The sequence below is a fragment of the Rhinolophus sinicus genome, linkage group LG02 (genome assembly GCF_036562045.2).
Source record: "Rhinolophus sinicus isolate RSC01 linkage group LG02, ASM3656204v1, whole genome shotgun sequence".
Classification (NCBI taxonomy): Eukaryota; Metazoa; Chordata; class Mammalia; order Chiroptera; family Rhinolophidae; genus Rhinolophus; species Rhinolophus sinicus.
This window is the reverse complement of record NC_133752.1, coordinates 123129581-123151762: the sequence shown is the minus strand read 5'-3', so window position 1 is coordinate 123151762 and position 22182 is coordinate 123129581. Positions and strand designations below refer to the sequence as shown.

At 32.8% G+C, this 22182-nt stretch overlaps 1 protein-coding gene across 3 annotated transcripts in view; it reads left to right on the top strand.

The window, feature by feature from the left end:
- The first annotated feature begins 85 nt into the window (after positions 1 to 85).
- Positions 86 to 22182, top strand: part of LRRIQ1 (leucine rich repeats and IQ motif containing 1) — a 184085-nt gene continuing 161988 nt past the window's right edge. Inside the window, exons 1-10 of one of the 3 annotated variants that reach the window (XM_019754918.2) lie at positions 90 to 128; positions 3759 to 3903; positions 5024 to 5135; positions 7124 to 7215; positions 8424 to 8541; positions 9073 to 9296; positions 12669 to 12743; positions 15924 to 17567; positions 18473 to 18625; positions 20571 to 20721. In XM_019754918.2, coding sequence (XP_019610477.2) covers positions 3763 to 3903; positions 5024 to 5135; positions 7124 to 7215; positions 8424 to 8541; positions 9073 to 9296; positions 12669 to 12743; positions 15924 to 17567; positions 18473 to 18625; positions 20571 to 20721 — 2710 coding nt within the window. In that variant the 5' untranslated portion in view covers positions 90 to 128; positions 3759 to 3762. Of the gene's footprint in view, positions 129 to 3758; positions 3904 to 5023; positions 5136 to 7123; positions 7216 to 8423; positions 8542 to 9072; positions 9297 to 12668; positions 12744 to 15923; positions 17568 to 18472; positions 18626 to 20570; positions 20722 to 22182 lie in introns of all 3 variants that reach the window. The other 2 variants (XM_074325334.1, XM_074325335.1) reach the window with 2 other exon arrangements.

Genomic DNA, 22182 nt, shown 5'->3' with positions numbered 1-22182 from the left:
TTGTCCTACTGGAGCACCGGTAAGAACAAACCGGTCCATCTTCCTTGGGATTGGATGTTGCCATAGTTACACTTTGTTTGGAGCCACTGGGCGCTGTCTTCCTACCGAGCCCAGGAATGTAGCTGCTGGTGGGTGAGCCGGGGCCCCTCAAGGCAGGGAGGGGTCCTTGGTGTGGGAGCACAGGTAGTGCTGTGGCTGCGCCGGAGCCAGGTCCCTCTGCGCTAAGGCCGGGCGTTAGGGCAAAGCCGGGAGGAGGACCGCGGGCCGAAGGGGTGGCCGCGCGAATCTGTGGGGCTCGAGCCTCCCTGTAGTTTTGGAGATTTTGGCAGCTCACTCAAAACTCGAAGAGCCACTCTATCTAGTGAGCCTTCGATAATTACTTTTTTTTACCGCCGTTAGGTGACACTGTCTCCCTCTCTCCCTCCCGATGATCTTCTCTCTGTTCCTTTTGCTTGCTTGCTTTTTTCATATATAATTTTCATGACTACCTTTTAAAGTAGATTTTGTTCCCCTTTCTTTATAGTTGAACTCCAGTTGAGTTCCTTAAGATTTCCTACTTTTGGAAGCTTTAGTCAAGTCTAAGTGATTTATCAACTTGAAGCGGCTTAGTGTAGCCCATTTGCTCTGGGATCCATCTAAGCCTGTCCGGTAACCACTAGCTGAAGGAGGCTGTCGGGGGCTTGAAATGCAGCCAGTCAGAATTGAAATGTGCCATGGGTGTAAAATACACATCAGATTTTGGATAATTAGTATGCAAAACAAGAATGTAAACTTTTTACATTGATCTTAATATTTTTTATTGATTACATGCTGAAATAGTATTTTGGATAAAATGAGTTAAATAAAATATATTATTGAGATTAATTTCACCTGTTTCTGGTTGTTTTTTTACAAGTTGCTACTAGGAATTTAAAATTACATATGTGTTCGAATATGTAATTAGACAGGGCTTATCTAAAGAGCCAATAGATGAGCAGAGTGGTACATATAATGGAAGTGACTCTTCCTTATTTTCCTGCCTTTCAACATAAAGTTTTGGGTACTTGTGCATTCTGCTATATAGCCACATTAAAACAAACAAAACAAATAAACAACAAACAAACAAAGAAAAAACTAATTTCCACCTAACAAAGCTTTGAATCGCACTTTAAGTTAGTTTGATTGCAGGATAGCATTTTACACTGGTAGTGTTGTTTTGTTTTCCTTTGGAGGAGAGAGGGTAAAATTTAGTGTTTTTAAACCAACTTTTAAAATTATAAAAGTAGCACCTATTCATTATTTAAAAAATCACCTAGCATAAAGGTATGGAATGGAAATTAACAGGTCCCCAGTGTCTTTCAGAAAGTTTCTATGTCTAAAAATTGTGTGTATGTGTGTATGTGATTACATAAAAGTGATGTTACTCTGCCTATTTTTCTGCCACTTATCTTTTTTCAGTCATTCCTTCTTGGCTACCTTTCCAAAGGAGAACAGTAAATGTATTTTTTTAGAGGTTTGTATATTATTCCATTCTTGGATCCATTATAATTTATTTAACTGTTTTCTTAGTACTTAGGATATCTTTAATTAATTTTTTTATTAGTTTCAGGTGTACAAAACAATGCAATAGTTAGACATTTCACCTCTCTCAAAGTGATAACCCCCTTCTCCAATCTATTGCCTGTCTGACATCATATATATCTATTACAATTCCATTGACTCTATTTCCTATGCTATACACCATATTCTGTGACTACATATATTAAATTATAGTTCACATACAATATTATTCAACTTCAGCTTCAGGTGTACAGTGCAGTCAGTGGTCAAGCATCTACACCGTCCATGAAGAAGTGGTCTCCCTAATAAGAAATGTTCCCATCTGACACCCTACAAAATCTTTGCAACATTATTGTTTATATTCCCTAAACTGTCTTTCATATCACCGTGGCAATGTTGTAGCTGCCAATTTGTGCTTCCTAATCCCTTCCCCTTCTTCCTCATCCCCACCCCTGTCCCTTCTAACAACCATGTTTTTCCTCTATATCTTGAGACTGTTTCTGTTTACTTTGCTCATTTATTCAGATCTTTAGATTGCACATGTAAGTGAGATCATATGGTATTTGTCTTTCTCTGAGTATTTCACTTAGCATAATGTTCTCTAGGTCCATCCATATCGTTGCAAATGGTAAGATTGCATTCTTCTTTATGGCTGAGTAATACTCCGTTGTATAAATGTACCACAGTTTCTTAATCCATTCGTCTACCAATGGGCATTTCGGTTGTTTCCAAGTTTTGGCTATTGTAAATAATGCCGCAGTAAACATAGGGGTGCATATATATTTTTTGAATTAGCATCTTGGATTTATCTGGATAGATACCTAAGAGTGGAATTGCTGGGTCATAAAGTAGTTCCATTTCCAGTTTTTTGAGATACTTCCATACTGATTTTCATAGTGGCTACACCAATCTGCATTCCAACCAATAGTGTACTAGGGTTCCCTTTACTCTACAACCTCGTCAGCACTTGTTGTTTGTTGATTTATTGATGATATCCACTCTGACTGGAGTGAGGTGGTATCTCATTGTGTTTTTTATTTGCATTTCTCTAATGATTAGTGAGGTAGAGCATTTCATATGTCTGTTGGCCATCTGAATGCCCTCTTCAGAGAAATGTCTCTTCATGTCCTCTGCCCATTTTTTAATTGGGTTGCTTGTCTTTAATTAAATTTTATTGATGCAATTGTAGATTCACATCCAGTTTTAAGAAATAATATAGAAGTATCCCTTGTGAACTCTGTATAGTGTCTCCCAATGGTAATATTTTGTAAAATATATAATATCATGACTGGGATACTAATATTGATACAATCTCCTTATCTTATTCAGATTTCCTCAATTTTACTTGTACTCATTTGTGTGTATATTTTCTATACGTTCGTACTATCTGAATATGCTCCCTTACCTACTACCACAATCAAGATACTAAACAGTTGCAACACTACAAGGATCTCTCATGTTGCCCTTTTATCACCATAACCCCCTTTTTCCAACCCAATGTACCCCCAGCTCCTGGCTTTCACTAATCTGTTCTCCATTTATAAAATTGTGTAATCTTAAAAATGTTATAGAAATGGAATCATACAGTTATGTCATGCTTTGGTTACTCAGCATAGTTCATGGAGATTCATCGTATCTGTGCCATGTATTGGGCATGTATCAGTTCATTTGTTTTATTGTTGAGTGTTATTCCATGGTAGGCATGTACTAGAGTTTTTTAACATTAACCTTTTGAGGGACATTTTGGTTGTTTTCAGGTTGGGACTATTATGAATAAAACTTGTGAACACTCATGTACAAATTTTGGTGTGAACATAAGTTCTCTTATACGTATTTTAATCTCTGAATATTCAAGCTGTTCAAAGGTATTTTGCCATTAATCATTTCCATAAGGGTGAGTTTTACTGTGGAGTATCTTGGTTCAGGAAGGTAAGCCAGCCCATTCCACGTAACTTTTCCCTTAGAGAATTAAAAGACTATTATTAGAATCGATCATTTTATAGTCAAACATTAAAGAAAAAAATGAATGAATGGAGAGATAAAACAATGTTCTTTAATATATGGTGCATCCCTAATAACGTATGATAAAAGTTTGTTAAACTAAAACATGTTTACAAGAATAGTATTTGATTGGTATGACATATTAAAGAACCCATAAATTTTATTGGCCTATTAGCCTCTTTAACGTTCTTTAAATGGTTCTGTGTTTTACTATGAAGGACGATGGAAGACAACGACTCTGATGATGCAAAGCTCAAAGAAGAAATAGAAGCAGAGTTGGATAAAATCAGCATTACTTCCTTGGAAAAAGATGATATTGATAGTGATTCAAAATCAGAAACCCAGAGTGATGATAGTGATAAAGTAAGTATTAAGTGTTGGACTTTTGAGCCTTTTAGCTGCAGTAAGTTTTTCAGGAGTATATTCCTTTCTCAGTTTGTTTTATGTATTTATTTCATTTTTAACCTTAGGATCACCTTTAAGCAATGTATATTGATAGCTATTTAAATATAAAAAAAATATGTTGAAAATAGAAATCACCATATGTATATATGTGCATGTTTGGGTAAAATTAGGGTTATACTATATTATGTATATATATATATATATATATGTTTGCATATAAATTTGTATCCTGCTATTTTATTTACTCATGAACATTCTAATTTGATCATATATAGGTGAAAAGCAGAATTTATATGAAGTATTTAAACCTATAGAAAGTTACTGTTTGAGAATCAAACATATTGTCTTGTCATATGTGTATTTTCCCTGTTTATATGCTTAGAAAATTTATTCATGGATTCATTCTTTTACATTAAAATCCTTAATCAGGTATTTTCAGGTATATTATGTAATGAAGATCTAATTTGAAATTTTCTCATGTTTCACTTGTTTTGTGATCCACTTCTCAATTGATGTTTCATATCTTTTGTTTATATTTAGTTGTTATATATATAATCTATCCAAGGTTACCTATTCCTTTCTATTATTCTGTTAATTTTTCCCCATTGCAATTTTACATTTTTAAATATCAAATGGGTTAAATTCCTTTAGTTGTTTTGCTGTTTCAAATCTTCTCAACTAATTTTTTTCCAAAAATACTCATTTGTAAAGTTTCAAAAAATAATTACACTTTGGGTTTCAATTAGGATTTCAATAATCTACATATTACTTTTGGAAAAAATAATACTTTTACATTACTGTGTCTTTTTATCTACAGCTAATTTAAGTGAAAAGAAAAATCCTGAGATTCTTCATTTGATTATGAAATCCAAAAGAGTCGTGGATAATTCATGACACTTGAAAATGCAAAGTAAATTTTGACCAAGTGTATTTGTTTGAACTATGCTCTTTATATGGTGCCTTTTATTTCTTTTACACATTCTGCTCAAATTTTGGGTGTGGAATGCAGGAGGGAATAATTGACACATAGTTTTTTGATAAACAATATTATAGTTTCTTTCATTATTGAAACTTTTAGGATTTAGTTGAATTACCTGAGTCAGTTCTTCACTGTATTAACATCATAAAGAATAAGAGTAAAACGGCTGAAGAACTCATTCTTCAGGACTTAGAAGATACTGATGTTTTAAGTAAGTATAGTTTTCATTGCTTGGCAGATAAGTTTTCTGTAAGTATGAGTAATTTATAATTTAGAAAATTAAACCGCTTGAAGTTCTGATCTCTTATGCATATGTATATATGCATATATATGTATATGTATACATATATATGTATGCACATATATACATATATGCATACATATATGCATATATGCATACATATATATGTGTGTATATATATATACATATATATATATATACTTTAATATAATGTCTATAGTATGTTGGACTGTTCAATTTAGTTTATTTACTCATTTTCTGTACTACGTTCCTTATGTCTCCAATAAATACTAGCCACCAACATTTGTTTTCACCAATCGTAATTAAAACCAGACATTCTATTTATATTAAAGAAAAGAAACCTAATTTTGGGACTGACTTTTTGGAGAAAAATATAATTTATATAAAAAGCCTAACGATCTTTATTGTCTTCAACTGAGCAAATTTACTCCTTGGAATTATTCTAATAATAATAGAGTAATCGAAGATTTAACTAAAATTAATCATGGTTTGGTTTAATGAAAAATGGCAACAACTTAAATGTTCAACAGTACCTTGGTGTGTTCAACAATGCACCCATTCAAAAAGGTGGCTTAGACAAATATTTAATGACCTAAGAAATATTCACGGTATGTTATTAAAATTGGTAGAAAATTCAATGTTATTTATGCAAGACAATTATTTAATGACATAAGAAATATTCATGATATATTATTAAAATTGTTATAAAAATCAATGTCACTTATGCAAATATTAGCATACATTATAATGTGGATATTCATTGATCTTCATTCAACAAATATTGCTGTGTGACAGTGTTGTTCAGATCATTCTAGCCACTGAAAATACAGCCGAGAACAAAACAGGCAAAGGTTCTACTCTCCTGTTCTAATGTTCCAGTGTGAGGAGAAAGACAATAAGCAAATAAATAAATATGTAATATTTCAAGAGATAATTGCTGTGAAGGCAAGCAATCAATGTAAAGGGATAGAGTTTGGAGGTTGCTATTATAGATAAGGTAGTCAGGAAAAGCCCCTCTGAAGAAGTGCTAGTTGAACAATGACTGAGAAGGTATCTTAATGAGTAAGAAGATGAGCCACGAGGACATTTAGTGAGCTGGTGTTCCAGAAAGAGGGAATTGTAAAGGCTGAGGCCCCTTGACTGGGCTTAATGTGTTTGAAGAACAGTAAGCCCTCATAATTGTATATAAGAACACCAGGGATCAGATCATATACGGCTCTTATAAACCATGGTGTGGAACTGCAGTTCTGTTCTGCATATATGAAGGTTTTTGAGTAAGGAGTGACAGTATCTGACTTATATTTTGGGACAATCATTCTGGTGACTGTAGATAAGATGCCTTGAGGTAACAAGAGTCTACACAAGACTATTTTGATAGTATGGTTAGACATGACAGTGATTTGAGTAGAAATGATGAAATGGTCACATTCTAGAAACCATTTTTAAGGTAGAAGAACCAAAAGGATTTATTGATGGAATGGTATAAGAGGAAGAGAGGAAAGTGGCCCCAAGATTTTGTCCTGAGCATCTGTGTGAATGGGTATGTAAACATTATAGATGCTTCAAATTTTGGCAGTGATTTTCTATAGTTAAGTTATAGGGGAATTTAACTTGTTTATATATTTTGAGTTGTGTTTTATACAATGAAAATGTAAATATATTGGCAATTATATAGCTTAGTTATGAAAAAAATCAAAGGGCCAATTATAGAAAATTAGTTACATAAAAGGTTATATAACTACAATTGTAGCAGTGCTTTAGAAAACTGAGAAGATCCCGTTTTTTATTCTTCACCATTTTTCTGTTGTTTTGAGTTACTGATCAAGAATATACTATGATAAGATTTGAGATTAAAGGATGATGAATGGGTTTCGGATTTTAACATGTTATGCCCTACTCTAGTATTTAAAGTTATGATATTTTTTTTCTTTCTCTAGGCTGTAGTTATGGAGCAACTTCTAATAATCATATGCATTTGAGGATAGAATTACCAACTGGATGTAAAGAAAATCCAGACCAATTAATGAAGGTATATGTTCAGCATTTGACTAGAAGTACTCAATATTACAGTGAGAAATCTACTTTTCCTTCTTAGGATGGTATTTCACGGGTTTAAAAAGTTTACTGATTTAAAAATTAATTGTATTTAAGAATATAATTTTTGGTTTTATGTTTTCTTGGCATACAATACAAAACCACTCAAACTTAATCTTTAAAAATATTAGAAATAGTGATTTGAAGCATCAATACTTGTGAATTGAATGTGCTGTTGATAAAACAGAACTGCAGTGCATATTTTTCCCTAAAAACTGAGAAAAATAATGAATATAGTCTATTGTTTATTACCTTGCTAAGGAATGTACTGTGTTCCAACAGAGACTTTAAATATTCTATAGAAACTTTAAACATAGAACATCTTATGTTACTTTTTTAAAGATAAAATTAAATATCCCTGAAAAAGTCAGAATTAAGGAGAGTTAGCTAACATTTTTGGTTAACCTCCCCATCTCCCCCAAAATATATTTACAGGAAAAATCTCTTCTACAATTCAGCATCTTGGATTCATTTTTAACTCTCATTTTACCTAACTCTATTTTTTTTTAATCTAACTCTATTCCTACTCCCTAAGATGTCTAAAATAATATGAAAATTACTTACATGATGTCTATTACTCTTTTTTTGGTAACACTGAACCTTGAAATATTAGTTTTGAGTTATCATACTGCCATTTCATTGTAATAGAGAACCTATTTCTTTCCAACTAGATTATAGTGGATATCTAATTATAGACAAGTATTCATCAAAATTACGACTTATGTATAATTCAGACTAGAGAATAGTTCTGTTTTTTAAATATACTGAATATATTAGCAATTTGTATAGGTGAGCAATAACTACAGATAAGATAGATAGAAGTGTATGAGGAGAAAAACAAATATTAGTAGAAACATTCTGAAATTATTATCAGGTAGTTTAATTGAATGTTGTGGATTAAATTATAGAGCGATTAGAGTTCTGCAAAACATAAAGAGGGTAAAATACAATCGGCTTGCATAGTAAAACATTTTTATTCACCATAAAGACAATAATTACTAATGTGTTATAGAATAATATTTGAGAGAGGTTTGAAGTAAATGAAGTTCTGGACATGTGTATATAAATATTTAATATATTATTAAAATGATAGATTTACTATTTTGGTTATCTTTAATTATTGGTACTCTTTTAACCTCTTAGATATTATCTGAAATAGAAAAGGAAGAATTTCTGAGAAGTAAAACCCGGTGTGGCAGTCCTGATTCTGTTCCAGAGCCTGCTCCTCATGACTTGCCTGTAGATGAACATGTTTTGCCAGGTGGACTAAACTGCTCAATTATATTTTTAATAAATTTTATCTGATCATAGCCATCTAAGAAAATTTAGAATTTTTTTTCTTTCGACAAAGAAAAGCACAATCACAATATTTGAAATTATGCCTTTACTTATTTAATTACATATTCTCATAGTTTTCTTTATATTTCCTAAATAAATTTGATTTAAATATATTTATAATTTTTCCACATATATAACTGACTGCAATACATATACCCAACCTTCAATTTATTAAGTGGCTCTTACCTACACACGCACACACACACACACACATTATGTTTTTATATTAAGTTTTATGAAATACCTTAAGACAAGTTATGTGTTTTCTTTATTAACTGCAATGGAATTTCCAGGTATATTCAAGACTATATTTTTGTGTATTTTATCACTTTTTTGCTTTGGTGATATGCTGAAATTATTCCTTCATTTCAAAATTACTTTAATGCTTTATATTGGATCACTTTTGACAGGTTTGATCTTAAAAAAATAATAATATTCCTCTTCATGAGTGCAGATGATGGTGAAATAAATTTTGGATACTGTGAAGTGGAGGAAAGATGTAGGCAGTCTTTTGAGGCTTGGCAAGACAAACAAAAAGAACTAGAAGACCAAGAGAAAGAAACACTCAAAGCTCAGAGGGATAGAGAAGAAAAGCAATTTCAAGAAGAAGAAGCAAAGAGACATTGCTGGATGAAACAATTTGAAATTGAAAAGAATAAATTAGAGGATATTCGGAAGGTAAGAGTGCTTTGGTACTCTTGGTTTTTATTTTTCATACATTTTTTTTTTTTGAACCACAGCTACTTCTGAAGTGTATTGATATTTTGGATTGTAGTGTAGACTGAGCTCTGATCTATGGCTTTTAATTACTCCGGATAATAGAAGCGATTGACTATAAATTGAAAATATTTAATATGAGCTCCTTGATTAGTTTTTGTTGAAATTCATTGGAATTTCAGGTACTGCTTTGGATTATGGGAATGCTTAGATTCTATGAGATTTTAAAAAGCATCCTAGAAAGGCTGACATTTACAGCGTAATTTGTTGCTTTTTTATACGCTTCTAATCATAGGAAAAGGTAACAATTTTATTGATACGCAATGTGGTCTGATAAATAGCAATTATGTAAGACATATTTGGCTAAAGAGGTTCAAGCATGTAGATGATGCTTTTGTACTTCATCTATCTTCATAACTGAGCTAATTCCTTTGACTAGAAATTTTTTGGTGTGGAGGAGATTTGTGTTGTTTTTATTTTGGTTTTCTGCCTAACATTACCCCAGGAGGTCTACACTTTCAGTTGACCGTAGTGGCATATTGAGAAACTGGTAGATTTTTAGGACCCTACTGGGGAATATTAGATCTTCAGAATGTTTACAAAGCAGGCAGGACTGACTTCTCTGTCTTAGATCACTTAAGTTGACTTAGCTATTACTCAGAACTTGCTAGATTTGAGTATTCCATATATAGAAAGAACATTGGCACATGCTCACCTGGGCAGTTCAGGGTATTCTAACCCTCCAAGTTGAGTACATTGCATTTCCTAATTACATAGAAAATAAACAGATTAAAAATAATTATAATATTGTAGAACCACTTTGGTTATGGCTTTTTTAGTAGTATACAATTGATCTTTAGCTTTCCTTTGGTTATAGTTACCTTCCCACACACTAAATTAATGTGGTCATTTCCATCATAAAATCATGATTTTCAAAAAATGACAGTAGGTTTAATGAGTTCCTTAATGCATGCTTTCTTATGCCTTGGGGCTTAAAAGCGTTCCAGAAGGGCCATTCCAAAATTTTATAATGATGTTCTAAATATATGACTGACTTCCTTTTAGTGTTTTTTTTCCTGTGTCTTTTGTTAGCATCCTCTTCTTACTCCCCAAAACTGCTATTGTAAATCTCTTTCCATAAAAGTTCCACCTCATTATTAGCATATGATCACACAACATTTTTGCATCAATGGACTTCCTCTCCTTTCTAACCCCATATGTAGTTAGCATCAACCTCTATATTCACCCTTTTTTTTTTTTTGCTTTTGCTTCTATCTCAATAACAAAGATTTTTTCCTTCTACCAAAGGTTAGCTTTTCCTCCTCTGTTCTATATTCTATCATTTTCCAATTTACCCCTGGTTTTTCCTATATGCGAAACACCTCATCAACTTCCTCCTTTCTTATTGTTTATAAGCATGTTAATTTTCTCCCATCATACAAACGAAACAAAGGAAAAACCATGCGATCACCTTTGCCCATATATCTCACTTTAGCAAGCTCTTTAGCTTTGCTCATCATAGTCAGGCTTCTTAAAAGAGTAGTTATTTTTGCTATATCCATTTCCTTGCCTCTCATTATTGTAATCCTGCTAGGTGTTTACCAACATCCCACTGAGTGAAACTGCTTGTGATAAAAATAACCAATGACTTCTGGGTTTATACTCACAGGTTCTTTTCCAGTTCTTGTTTTGGCCTCTGTAGCAATTTACACCAGTAAAACATTGTTGACCATTTCTCTTTCTCTTGGCTTCTCTGGGACCGTACTGACTTGATTCTCTTTCTTACATGTTTGGAAGTTCCTCCTTTTTAAGCTTTTTTTTTCTCTCTCCTTGAATGTAGTACCCAAGACTTTCCTTCTTTGTCCTTCCTTTTCTTATTCCATATACTTTGTCTCTCAATAATCTCATCCTTCGCCTTGGTTGCTCAGAACCAAGTCTATATTGATAACAACAACAAAGAAGTGAACTACATAGCTCTCCTACAGGTACGTCACAGTCAGAACTTAATGTACCTAAAACTGAGTGTATTGTCTTTCTTTCTGAATCATGCTCCTCCCCTGGTATTCATTAATTTGATGAGCCATACTACCAGCATAGCCCAAGCTAGAAAAGTGAGGACTGTTTTTGATCTTCCCTCTCTCCTATTACCCTCTTCCTTTTAAGAGTTTTATTATCCATCTTTCCATCCATATAGGTACTGCTCCTTCCTACTTTAGGATATCCTAAAATCTAGCTTGGAATGTTCACTGTACGCTGTAATTGTTCACCCTACTTTTAATCATCCACAAATTCACCCACCATAGTGCTATCTGAAGGATATTTATTAAAAAACAAAAACAAAAAATGCACATTATTTTCCTTCATAAATCCTATCAAAAGTTCCCAGAGCTCATATATGGTAATGTCCAAAGAAGTTTTCCCACTTCCTTCATATGCAGTCATTTAACAATCTGTGGCAATTTCATGTTTACATTGTCTTTGTGTCTGTTCTGGCTCCTGCCACGCTCTCTACAGAAGGCCCTTACTGATTCTCACGTGGGCTTCTCTCGTACCTGCCTTACTGATCTCCTTAGTGGCCTTGGCTTTTTGTTTCTAACTCTAGCTAATGTAACATTATGATTTCCATGAAAGCGGAGCTGTAATTTTCCTAGTTCAAAAACATTTAATAAATGTCACTGTAAACTATTGAAAGCCAAGTCATTTCAAATATAACCTTCTGCATGAAACCTTTATGATCTTCCAATGATGAGACCTATTTCTACTGTGACCCTTTATAGTCTTCTCTTACAATAAGCTTATATTGCTAAATTTGGGGTAATGTGTGAACTTGTGATAGGTAAAATCTTAAAAGGATTATATTTTACTGATTAGTTTATTCTTCAGATCCCTAACAAAATATGTTATAATAAAAAGTTATTAAAAGAAAATCATTACCCACTGAACTAGTTTATTATATAAATTAAATGGGATGGTGTAGAGAGAAAAATATTATAATGCAAAGCCCATTTTACAAACATTATTATTTATAATTTTACATTACCCAATAGTATTTCTAGCCAATGCTCTTTATTATGTGAATAAACATATTCAAATAAGTAAAACAACTTTCCCAGGTTACAAACATCTTTATCTATTCAAAATGAGAACCCTAGCTATCATTTATATGACACTTTAGATTGAGATTAAAGATGTTATCCCAGTACTAATAACTGAAAATCAATGGGTGAGCTATTTTAAACATTGTTTACAAATATATGTAGTGAGAATTACATATAATGGACATAATGTTCTTTGATATGTGAATATAATATTTTAATATTGTCATCTGTTCAGCAAGAACAGGACAAGATGAATGATGAACTCCATAAAGAAAAGAAAATGTGGAAAGAGAAATTTAAACAGCATGAGGTATCTATTAGTTGTTTTTACTCAGTGCAATAATCATTTTTCCTTTAAAATAAATGACTGTGCTTGAAATAGACATTTTAAAATAATATTGCCTAACTGGTATAAGATTTAATTTACTAAAGCTTTAAACATTCATTAATCATTAGAAACTCTTCTTGAAACAGAATGTCCTGAAAATTAATATAAACTGGTTAGTGAGTGAGCATGTTTATATAAAATTATAATTCCAAATTTCTTTTGAGGTTGGAGGAAACATACAATTATGAACATATCATTACGATTGAAAATTACTGCATTTCTTGAACACAGTTCATTGAATGTGCTAAATAACCCCATTAAATGTAAGATGATTCTGATAACACATTTATTAAAATGTAACTTTATCCCAATTTCTATATAAAATTATTTTAAGTAATTGCAAGTATAAAGTAGATAAAATTTCCCATACTCCTGCTGTTCACCTTTCTTTGTATTTCCTTCAAGTCTTCCCTTTATTTATATAAACATACCCCAGAAAAGGTAGGTTTTTACTGGCTATACTTTTTTTTATCATTTTTAAACAACTTTATTAAGATTACATACAACAAGCTACATTGTACTACATATAATAAACTACACATATTTAAAGTGTACAATTTGATTAATTTTAACATATATAAATCATTCAAGCCATAAGCACAAACAAAATACTGAACAATGACACCATATCTGTTTTCTTGCACCGTTTCATAATCTCTCTTTTCTACCCTCTTCAGAACCCCCTTTTCCCTCCCTCGGCAACCACTGATCTGTTTTCTGTCATTATAGATTAGTTTGTGTTTTCTAGAATTTTACAAAAATGGAATATATACAGTTCTCTTTTGTCTGACTTCTTTCATTCAGCATACTTTTTAAAAATATCGATCCATGTTCTTGCATATTTAAATTGTTTTTCCTGAGTAGTATTCCATCATATGAATATACCTTATTTTGTTGATCTTGTCACCTATTGATGCATATTTGGGTTGTTTTCAGTTTATGGCTATTACAAATAAAGCTTCTGTAGATATTAAATGTATAAATTTTTGTGTAGATAGATACTTTCACATCTCTTGGCTAAAAGCCTGGAAATGGATCATTGGATGGAATCATTGGTGAACATTTACCATTTAAAAACATTTTTAAAAGATTTTTATTAGAATATAGCTAACATACAATATTATGTTAGTTTCAGGTGTACACTATAGTTATTCAACATTTATACACCTAAAGAAGTGATCAGCGTAAGTCCTGCAACCATCTGACACCGTACCACACTATCACAATATTGTTAACTGTGTTCCCCATGCTGTACATTACATCCCCATGACTTTTTTGTTTTATTCCTGGAAATATGAACCTCTATTCTCCTTCATCTTTTCCCCATTTTAAAATTTTCAATTACAATTGACATTCAATATTGTTTTATATTAATTTCAGGTGTACAGCATAGTGGTTAGACATTTATATAATTTAAGAAGTGATCCCCCTGACTAATCTAGTACTCACTTGGCACTATACTTAATTAATACCATATTATTGACTATATTCCCTATACTTTATTTTATATCCCCATGACTATTTTATAACTACTAATTTGTACTTCCTAATCCTTTCCCCTTTTTCACCCACTGTCAACCCCCCTCCTATCTGACAACCATCAAAGTATTCTCTGTATCTGTGGATTTGCTTCTGTTTTGTTTGTTTATTTTGTTCTTCAGATCCCACATATAAGTGAAATCACATTACATCTGTCTTTTTCTGTCTGACGTACTCCACTCATCACAGGTTCATCCATGCCCTCACAGATGGCAAGAACCCATTCCCTTCCATGGCCAAGCAATATTGCATTGTATATACGTACCACCTCTTCTATATCCATTTATTCATTGCGGGACACCCAGGCTGCCTTCACATTTGGCCATTGTAAACAATGCTGCAATGAACATATGGATGCACACGCCCCTCAAAAGAGCATTTTGGGTTTGTTCAGATAAACACACAGAAGTGGGATTACTGGGACGTTCTTTGTCTCTTGTTATAGCCGTTGTTTAAAAGCCCATTTTACCTGGTATGATTATCACTACTCCAGCTTTTGTTTGTTTCTTTGTTTCCATTTTCATAACATATCTTTTTCCCATCTCTTTACTTTGAATCTATGTTTGTCTTTCGGTCTGAAGTGAGTCTTTTTCAGGTAGCACATATAAGGGTCTTGTTTTCTTATTCATTTAGCCACCCTATGTCTTCTAATTGGAGCATTTATTCCATTTACATTTAAAGTAATTCTGAAGAGATAATAGTTGAAATGGTTTCAAATTATTAAAAAATCAGAATATTCAAAGATGATTAATGATCCCCAAGTAGAATCCATACAAAGAAAATCACAACTAGAAATTTAATAGTATAACTATTGAAATTAAAGACAAGGAAGGAAAAGTCTTAAAAGCAGCCAGTGGGGAAAAAAAGACACATTGCATAAAAAAGTATTTTCATTGCCTCACATTTGTGTGAGTTTTCCTCAGATATTTGCTGAATTTTGTTGATATGTTTATTTGTGTTTTAGGAGTCTTGTGACAATGATATTTTCTCACCAAACTGCAAATTATCTCGTTTAACTCACTATGTGCTTATCAGTTCTGTTAATAGTTGAGAAAGGATAAGGTGTGTGACTGGGCTAGTTCTTCATATAGCTCATATGTATGTTTTACCTCACCTTCCTGTATCATAAGTCTCACACAAAAAAATTCCCTGCTTCTGCAGTCTCTGTGCTAGCTCTAGGAATCTCCTTTATGACAACCCTCATCTCAGAAAGTTGAAGTCCTTTTTTTCCACACAGATTTTGGCTTATGTTTCTCTTGCTTTTTGTTCTGTGTTACTCTGATTTCATATGCTTTCTATACTCAAGGAATGCCTCAATTTATTCTGCATGGCTTAGTATAGGCATAATATTTAGAGTATCAACTGACATAATAGAAGCTCCTAAATATTAAAAAAAACAACTTAATATCCTTTAAAATAAATGACTTGAATTTTTCGAAGTGAATTTTACAGTAATTTCATTATGATTTCAATTTTAGTTTTGTTTTCAATTTGTATTTTAGATTATATTTTAATAACATCACACATTTAGTTTATGCTGACTACTATTCATCTTTATTTTAGGAGTTTATTAGAAACTTGCACTTACAAATGGAAGAAGAAAGAACACGATTTAAAGAACTACAGGAAAAAGAAAAAATACGTTTGTTAAAACTGCAACATAATGCAGCTGTAAAAATTCAAGCTAAATATAGAGCATTTGTGGCCTACCAAAAATATGGCCCAATCATAAAAGAACAAATAGAAAATAAGAAAAGGAAAGCACTAGAGTGGAAAGAAAAGGAAGCAAAAATACGAAAGATGGAAGAAGAAAAACGAAAAAAATTAGAGGAGGAACAAAGAATAGAAGAAGAGATAGAAAGGCAGAAAAAAGAAGAAAGAAAAAGGAGAGAGGAAGAATATGAAGAAAAAAAGAACATCTTGAGACAAGAAAAAGAGCAACTACTACACAAAGAAAAATTAAGATTAAAAGAAGAGAGAAGACAACAGCTAATGATAAGTAGAGCATTAAAAAATGGAGAACGTAATGCCGAACATTTAACTGTCAAAGATACATCAGAGAATCAGGATGATATAGTCAAAAAGCTAGGGGATGAAAAGTCAAAGAAGTGGGAAGATGTTCCCCTTTGGTTAGTTGAAGAATCGAATAAGGGAGAAAATGTAGATAGACAGCTTGTATTAAAAAAATCAATACAAGTGCAATTAAAAGAATCTATATCAAGCCAAGCAAATTTGGCAGAATTTAAAATAGAAGAAAAAAATGAAAAGCTAGCAAAACAACAATGTTCAGAAAAATTGGTCAAGCAAGAAAGAAAATATGAAAATATAGACAAAAAATCCGAATTGGAACATCCAGAGCTAAAAGATAATGTGAAAGAACAGTTTCTGCTGCAAAAATTAAAGTCTCCAATACAAAAAGAGGAAACCTTGAAGCCTACCATAAATAATAATATAATACAAGAAACCAAAATGATAATATTAGGACATAATCAAGAAATTAATGAGGTGAAAAACAATGAAGCACAGAAAATAATCAAAAATAATCAACAGAGTAAGATACGAAAAGTAGAAAAAGAAGAGATATTAGAACAGAGTGGAACATTATATGAAGAGAATAACAGTTCAGTGATTTCAATGAAACAAAAACGAATTTCAATGAAACTAATATTACAAAATTCTGAAAATATAGGGGGAAATGTAATACCACAAGAAAAAGCAACTGATGTAAAATCTAAAGAAACTGAGGAGAACCCCAAAAGCAATGCTCTGAATAGTGACGTGATTTGTAATACTAGTGATGCTATGATAAATGTAGAATGCAAAATAACCAAACAAAATTGTATTTTAGGTAGACATACTCCTTGTAAAGACGTGGATGGCTATAACACAAAAAACTCCTTGATTTTTAAAGAAGTAAACTCTCTGAAGTCTCCGGTTAAAGGAAGTGCAGAAGAATGTCATGAAAATGGAGCTGAACGTGAAAGTATGGTGACCTGCTCTGTACCAGAGCCAACACTTCTATCTTGTATTGAAGAAAAGAGACGAGCTTGGATAAAATCATTTAAACCCTGGTTTGAAATTTTAAAGCAAAATCAACAAAAAAAGATTGTTACGAGAAAGAGACTTGTAAAATGCCCAGCTGACGTTCTGCCCCCTTTGAATACACTAGAAATTCTTCAGTGTGGCCCTTGGAATACTTTACAGCAGGTATTTTGTAATTTTATAATACTTTTTCACATTTAATTTGAATTGGTTCTCTAAAATGTAACCTTTTAAATCTTAGTAGAAGGCATATTTTATTTTCAAGAATTCTGTCTCAATCAGTGAAATTGCTAGTGTAATGTTCCCATTTGAGAGGGGATGTATTTAAAGATCTCAATTTAAATTATTAAGGGCATCTTCTCCCTCAGTGAAGCGCTGTAAAAAGCTTTGATTTGTACCTTGAAGCCTGTGTTTAAGGGCCCTATAGCCATTATCAAGTTTCTAAGAGTGAATACATCTGGGAATGTAGGGTCCAGCTAGATAGAATAGGAAATTCCTAACTGATACTCCCTTAGTTTACTTTGGTTTTGCGCCACACCGCCACCTAGTGGCGCCTTTCTAAATGAAGTTGATTTCCCTGTGCTTAACACATGCGGTGAAAGAAGGGCTTATGAGGATAGAAGACTAGAATTTTTATAAAAACATGATTACTTAGTAATGCGCTATGTAAACATGGTGGTTATGTGCCTGGACTTTAATATAGTTGTCACCAAATATTATTAATTTGTTTATGGATATAGTGCAATTCTGAAAATCATGTCAAGGACATGAAAAACAAGGAAAGTGAATTTGGTGAAAAATTGGCATGAGCTAATAAATTATTGTTATTACTTTTATGCATATTCCTTTTGAACGTAAACTGGTAGTGGATGATTGCATTGTTTTGCCTTTCTATATGGGGAACAAGAGTCCAGATAGCTGAAATGAAATTGAGTTGTTAATAAATGTGGGTTTCAATATATATCATTATTTTTAGATGATTTTTTTAAAACAATGTTGCAAGGCTAATATAGTTTATATTCATTATTGTTAACTAATATTGTGCATGCCAATTTTCCTGATTTCTCTAGGTTACAACAGTTACATTTCAAGATTTGCCAGGTTGTAGTCTTTCCATATTGGCAGAGTGTACAAATCTTCAGTTTCTGTCTCTTCAACGCTGTGGATTAACTTCTTTGCATAGTCTGAGTAACTGCAAAAAACTGAAATATGTTGATGTGCAGGTATGCCCTCTGTTCTCATAATTATTTTTCTTATTAAAATAAAATATAATGTGGATTCACATTTACATTTCAGAAAAGAATATTTTAAAGAAACATTTACTAAAATAACATGTACATTATGATCAAGGCCAAAAATTTGTGAGAACTATAGAGGTAAGATGATTTGGTGGTATGTCCTGGAAATTAGTTATTTCTTCTTGTAGATGATTGCTTTTGTTACTTTTTGCTGGATAACAAATGACCACATTTCTTAGTAAATTACAACAACAGACATTTTATTTTGAGGCCAGGCTGGTCCAAGCATTTCTTCTGTTTCATATTGTGTTGACTGGGTCCCTTATATAATTTGCAGCTTGGGCTGGAATGTCTAAAATGCCTTCTCCTATGTGATTGGTACCTTGAGAGGTTGGGATTTCAATCTCTTTCTCTCTCTCCCCCCACCTCCCCCCCACACACACACCCTCCTGGACTTCTTTACAGGGTATCAGAATCCAAAACAGCAAGCTCCAATATACAAGTGCTTATCAAGCACCTACTGCCATCATGGTAGCTAATGTTCTGTTGGCCAAGCCCTTAGTTCATGTCGCAGGGAACTGTGTGGATGTATAAATATTGGGTTGTTAGGTTTATTGGGGGCTTTCAAAGTAACAGTCTACCACAGTCTACCCTCTGGCTCCTAATGAGTCACATTTTCCCCACATGCAAAATACTCTCATGTCCCAAAAACCCCAGTCTCATCAACTTACGGCATCAGACTCAGACTTGAAGTATAGAGTCTTCTCATCTAAATCAGATCCAAGTGGAGATGATCTGCTCTGATAGTTCTCTCAACTCAGACCTGTGTGTAGTAAACTAAGAAGTTACCATCCCTCTCCACACTGCCACACAAACACCCACATACAATGGTGAGACGAGGCTTCATTAATTACAGTAGTCATTGCCACTCAAAATGGGAGAAAACAACAAACCCATAGCAGTCCCTGGTCCATAGCTGAGCACATATCATCAATTCCTTAATAAGGACTCTCTTTCGCTCCATGGTAGTAGTTCTCTGTGACTCTTGATTCTGTCCACTGGGCTTTTGACTCCATTATCAAGACATACTTTCTTTCCCTAAAAGTGCCCCGTTCTGCAGCTGGGAATTTCTCTCAGCCTTTTTTTATTGTTGTTTGTTTTTAAATAGAAGGGTGGTGGGGCAGGGGCGGAGGAGTCCCTACAGGATTCATTTTCATTTTTAATTGAATTCTTTTCAGTTCAAACTGGTGGTACTTCCAACAATATATTTTCTTTTAAAACTTTGTGGGTTTCCTATGCTTCATATTAAGTTCACTCCATTAGACAAAGGCTATACTCATAAATATTTTTGAGAGAGATACAGTGGACTAAACCCTTACGTTTCTGAAAAGCCCATTTATCTTTCTGAGTTTTTCAAACACAGAATTGCTGTTGCGTCCTTGACACATGATCTGGACACAGAGACCAATATTATGCATTGCATAAATGTGTGTATATAGTGCAATTATAAACGTATACATGAGATATATATTTAACTCATGATGTTAGCGTTTCTTTAGAAAGGAAGTGATGAGGAACAGAAACGGGAGATTTCAAGTTTTTCAGTGTCTGCTTTCTTTAAAATTACAGTCCTGTAAGAACTATGACCCAATGTTCACTCTTGTTCATTTAGATTGAAATATGTTGTTATATAATCCTCTGTATTTTGTATATTTTAAAAGATTGTTAGTAATTACAAAATCAGTTAAATACTTATTAGGTTACTTAATATTTTTATCTAGATAGTATAACATTCTACACAGCTTTTTTAAAAGTTAGAGATTCAGGTATTCATTTGGAGATCGTATCAACCTTCCTTTTATTGCCAGCTTTAAATGTTTCATTAATAAGCCATTGAAATAAAACTAATTACATTTATTCTTTGTTTTAGGAAAACAATATTGAGACTATCAACTGTGAAAATTTGGAAAATCTCTGTGTTGTTCTTCTTAATAAAAATCAACTGACTTCTTTTCATGGTTTCGATGGCTGCACTAATATCCAGAATCTTGAACTTTCACATAATAAAATCACTCGAATTGGTGAGAACAATGGAATTTGAATATATAGGCATTTATTTCTCATGATTATATTTTGTTTCACTCTTTTCATTTTAAGAATAGGCCACCATCACAATTTTTTTTTAAAGTTTATTCAGGCCATACTTTTAAAATCTTTATTGTAATTTATCCAAGGAAATAGAATTATTTTTAATGTGTATAAAAGGAATATGTCCCCACCACTGGCAAATGCGTAGTTGTTAGAAGCTCTTCTATTACATATTCACCTCCCGTTTACTTTTCTTATAACCAGTAGTGATCTGAGCTCCACTGGAGAACATAATGCCCCAGTTTGCTGCCATCATATTTTTATGGATCCAACGCTTTCTACACTTGTCAGCAACTGTCATAACTGTTCCGTGGTAAACCCTTTCATCACTACTCTCCTTGCCTACATACATCACTTGCACTAACCTTTCCTTTAGATGAGGCTACTAATACTGCCTAAAAGAAATAATTCATCAATTTGAATCTTTCTAATCTTCCCTATCCCCACCATTTGTATATCTGAATGCCGAATATCTATATCTGTTTTCACCCTCATACTTTATAATCCATATAATCCAGCAATGAAACTGTCTTTCCTTGTTTAAGGCCAGTCCTTCTATTTCTATAAATACTGTATCTATCAGTCTCCTCTGGTACCTTACTCCGTCATTTATCACCTGTCTTACGTCAAATTCTTTCTATTGCCATCACTTTGACCATCACCTCATCTGTCTTCCTTTGCTGTCAAGTTTTATGAAAGAGTGTTCTGTTCTTGCTCTTACTTCTTACTACTCAACTTCTCTCTTTTACCTACTGAAATCCAACTTAAATTTCTATACTGTGTGTTCAGTATGATAATTCTAAAATAAAAGTCTCATTATATTCTTTGCTACCTGGCTTAAACTGTTTTGTTCTTTTTTATTATTTAACTTGTGAAATTCTCAAGGGACTTGATAGGGGCTTAACCAATGGTTAATATATAATGAGGATTTCCCCCCAAAAAAATCAGGAACTAGATAAAAACTTTACTCTGGTACAATACTGATGGTTTAAAATTTTGGACCCCCAAATGGTACCATCTTTTCCACTTCCTCTGTCTACAATCATTAGGAAATATGATCTAGATTGAAGTATCAGCGAGTGGGATAGGAGTAGATGGGTAGTAGAAGCAAGCCGACTTTCTGTACTTAGGCCTGGTTCTAATTAGGCCTCCTTGATAATAGTTTTGTTTGTTTGCTTATGTTTTGTTTTTTCTTTCTTTTTTATTGTTGAAAACTTCAAACATTTACAAAATAAATACACAAAGATTCCATATAATTATAGTCACGTGTGTTTCATCATTGATTTTTCTTGGTTTTGATTTTATTTTTTTAAAGCAAATCCCCAAAATACAATTTCATCCTTTCATACTTCAGGAAATGGTTTTTAATAATATGGTTCTTTCTAACTTAACCA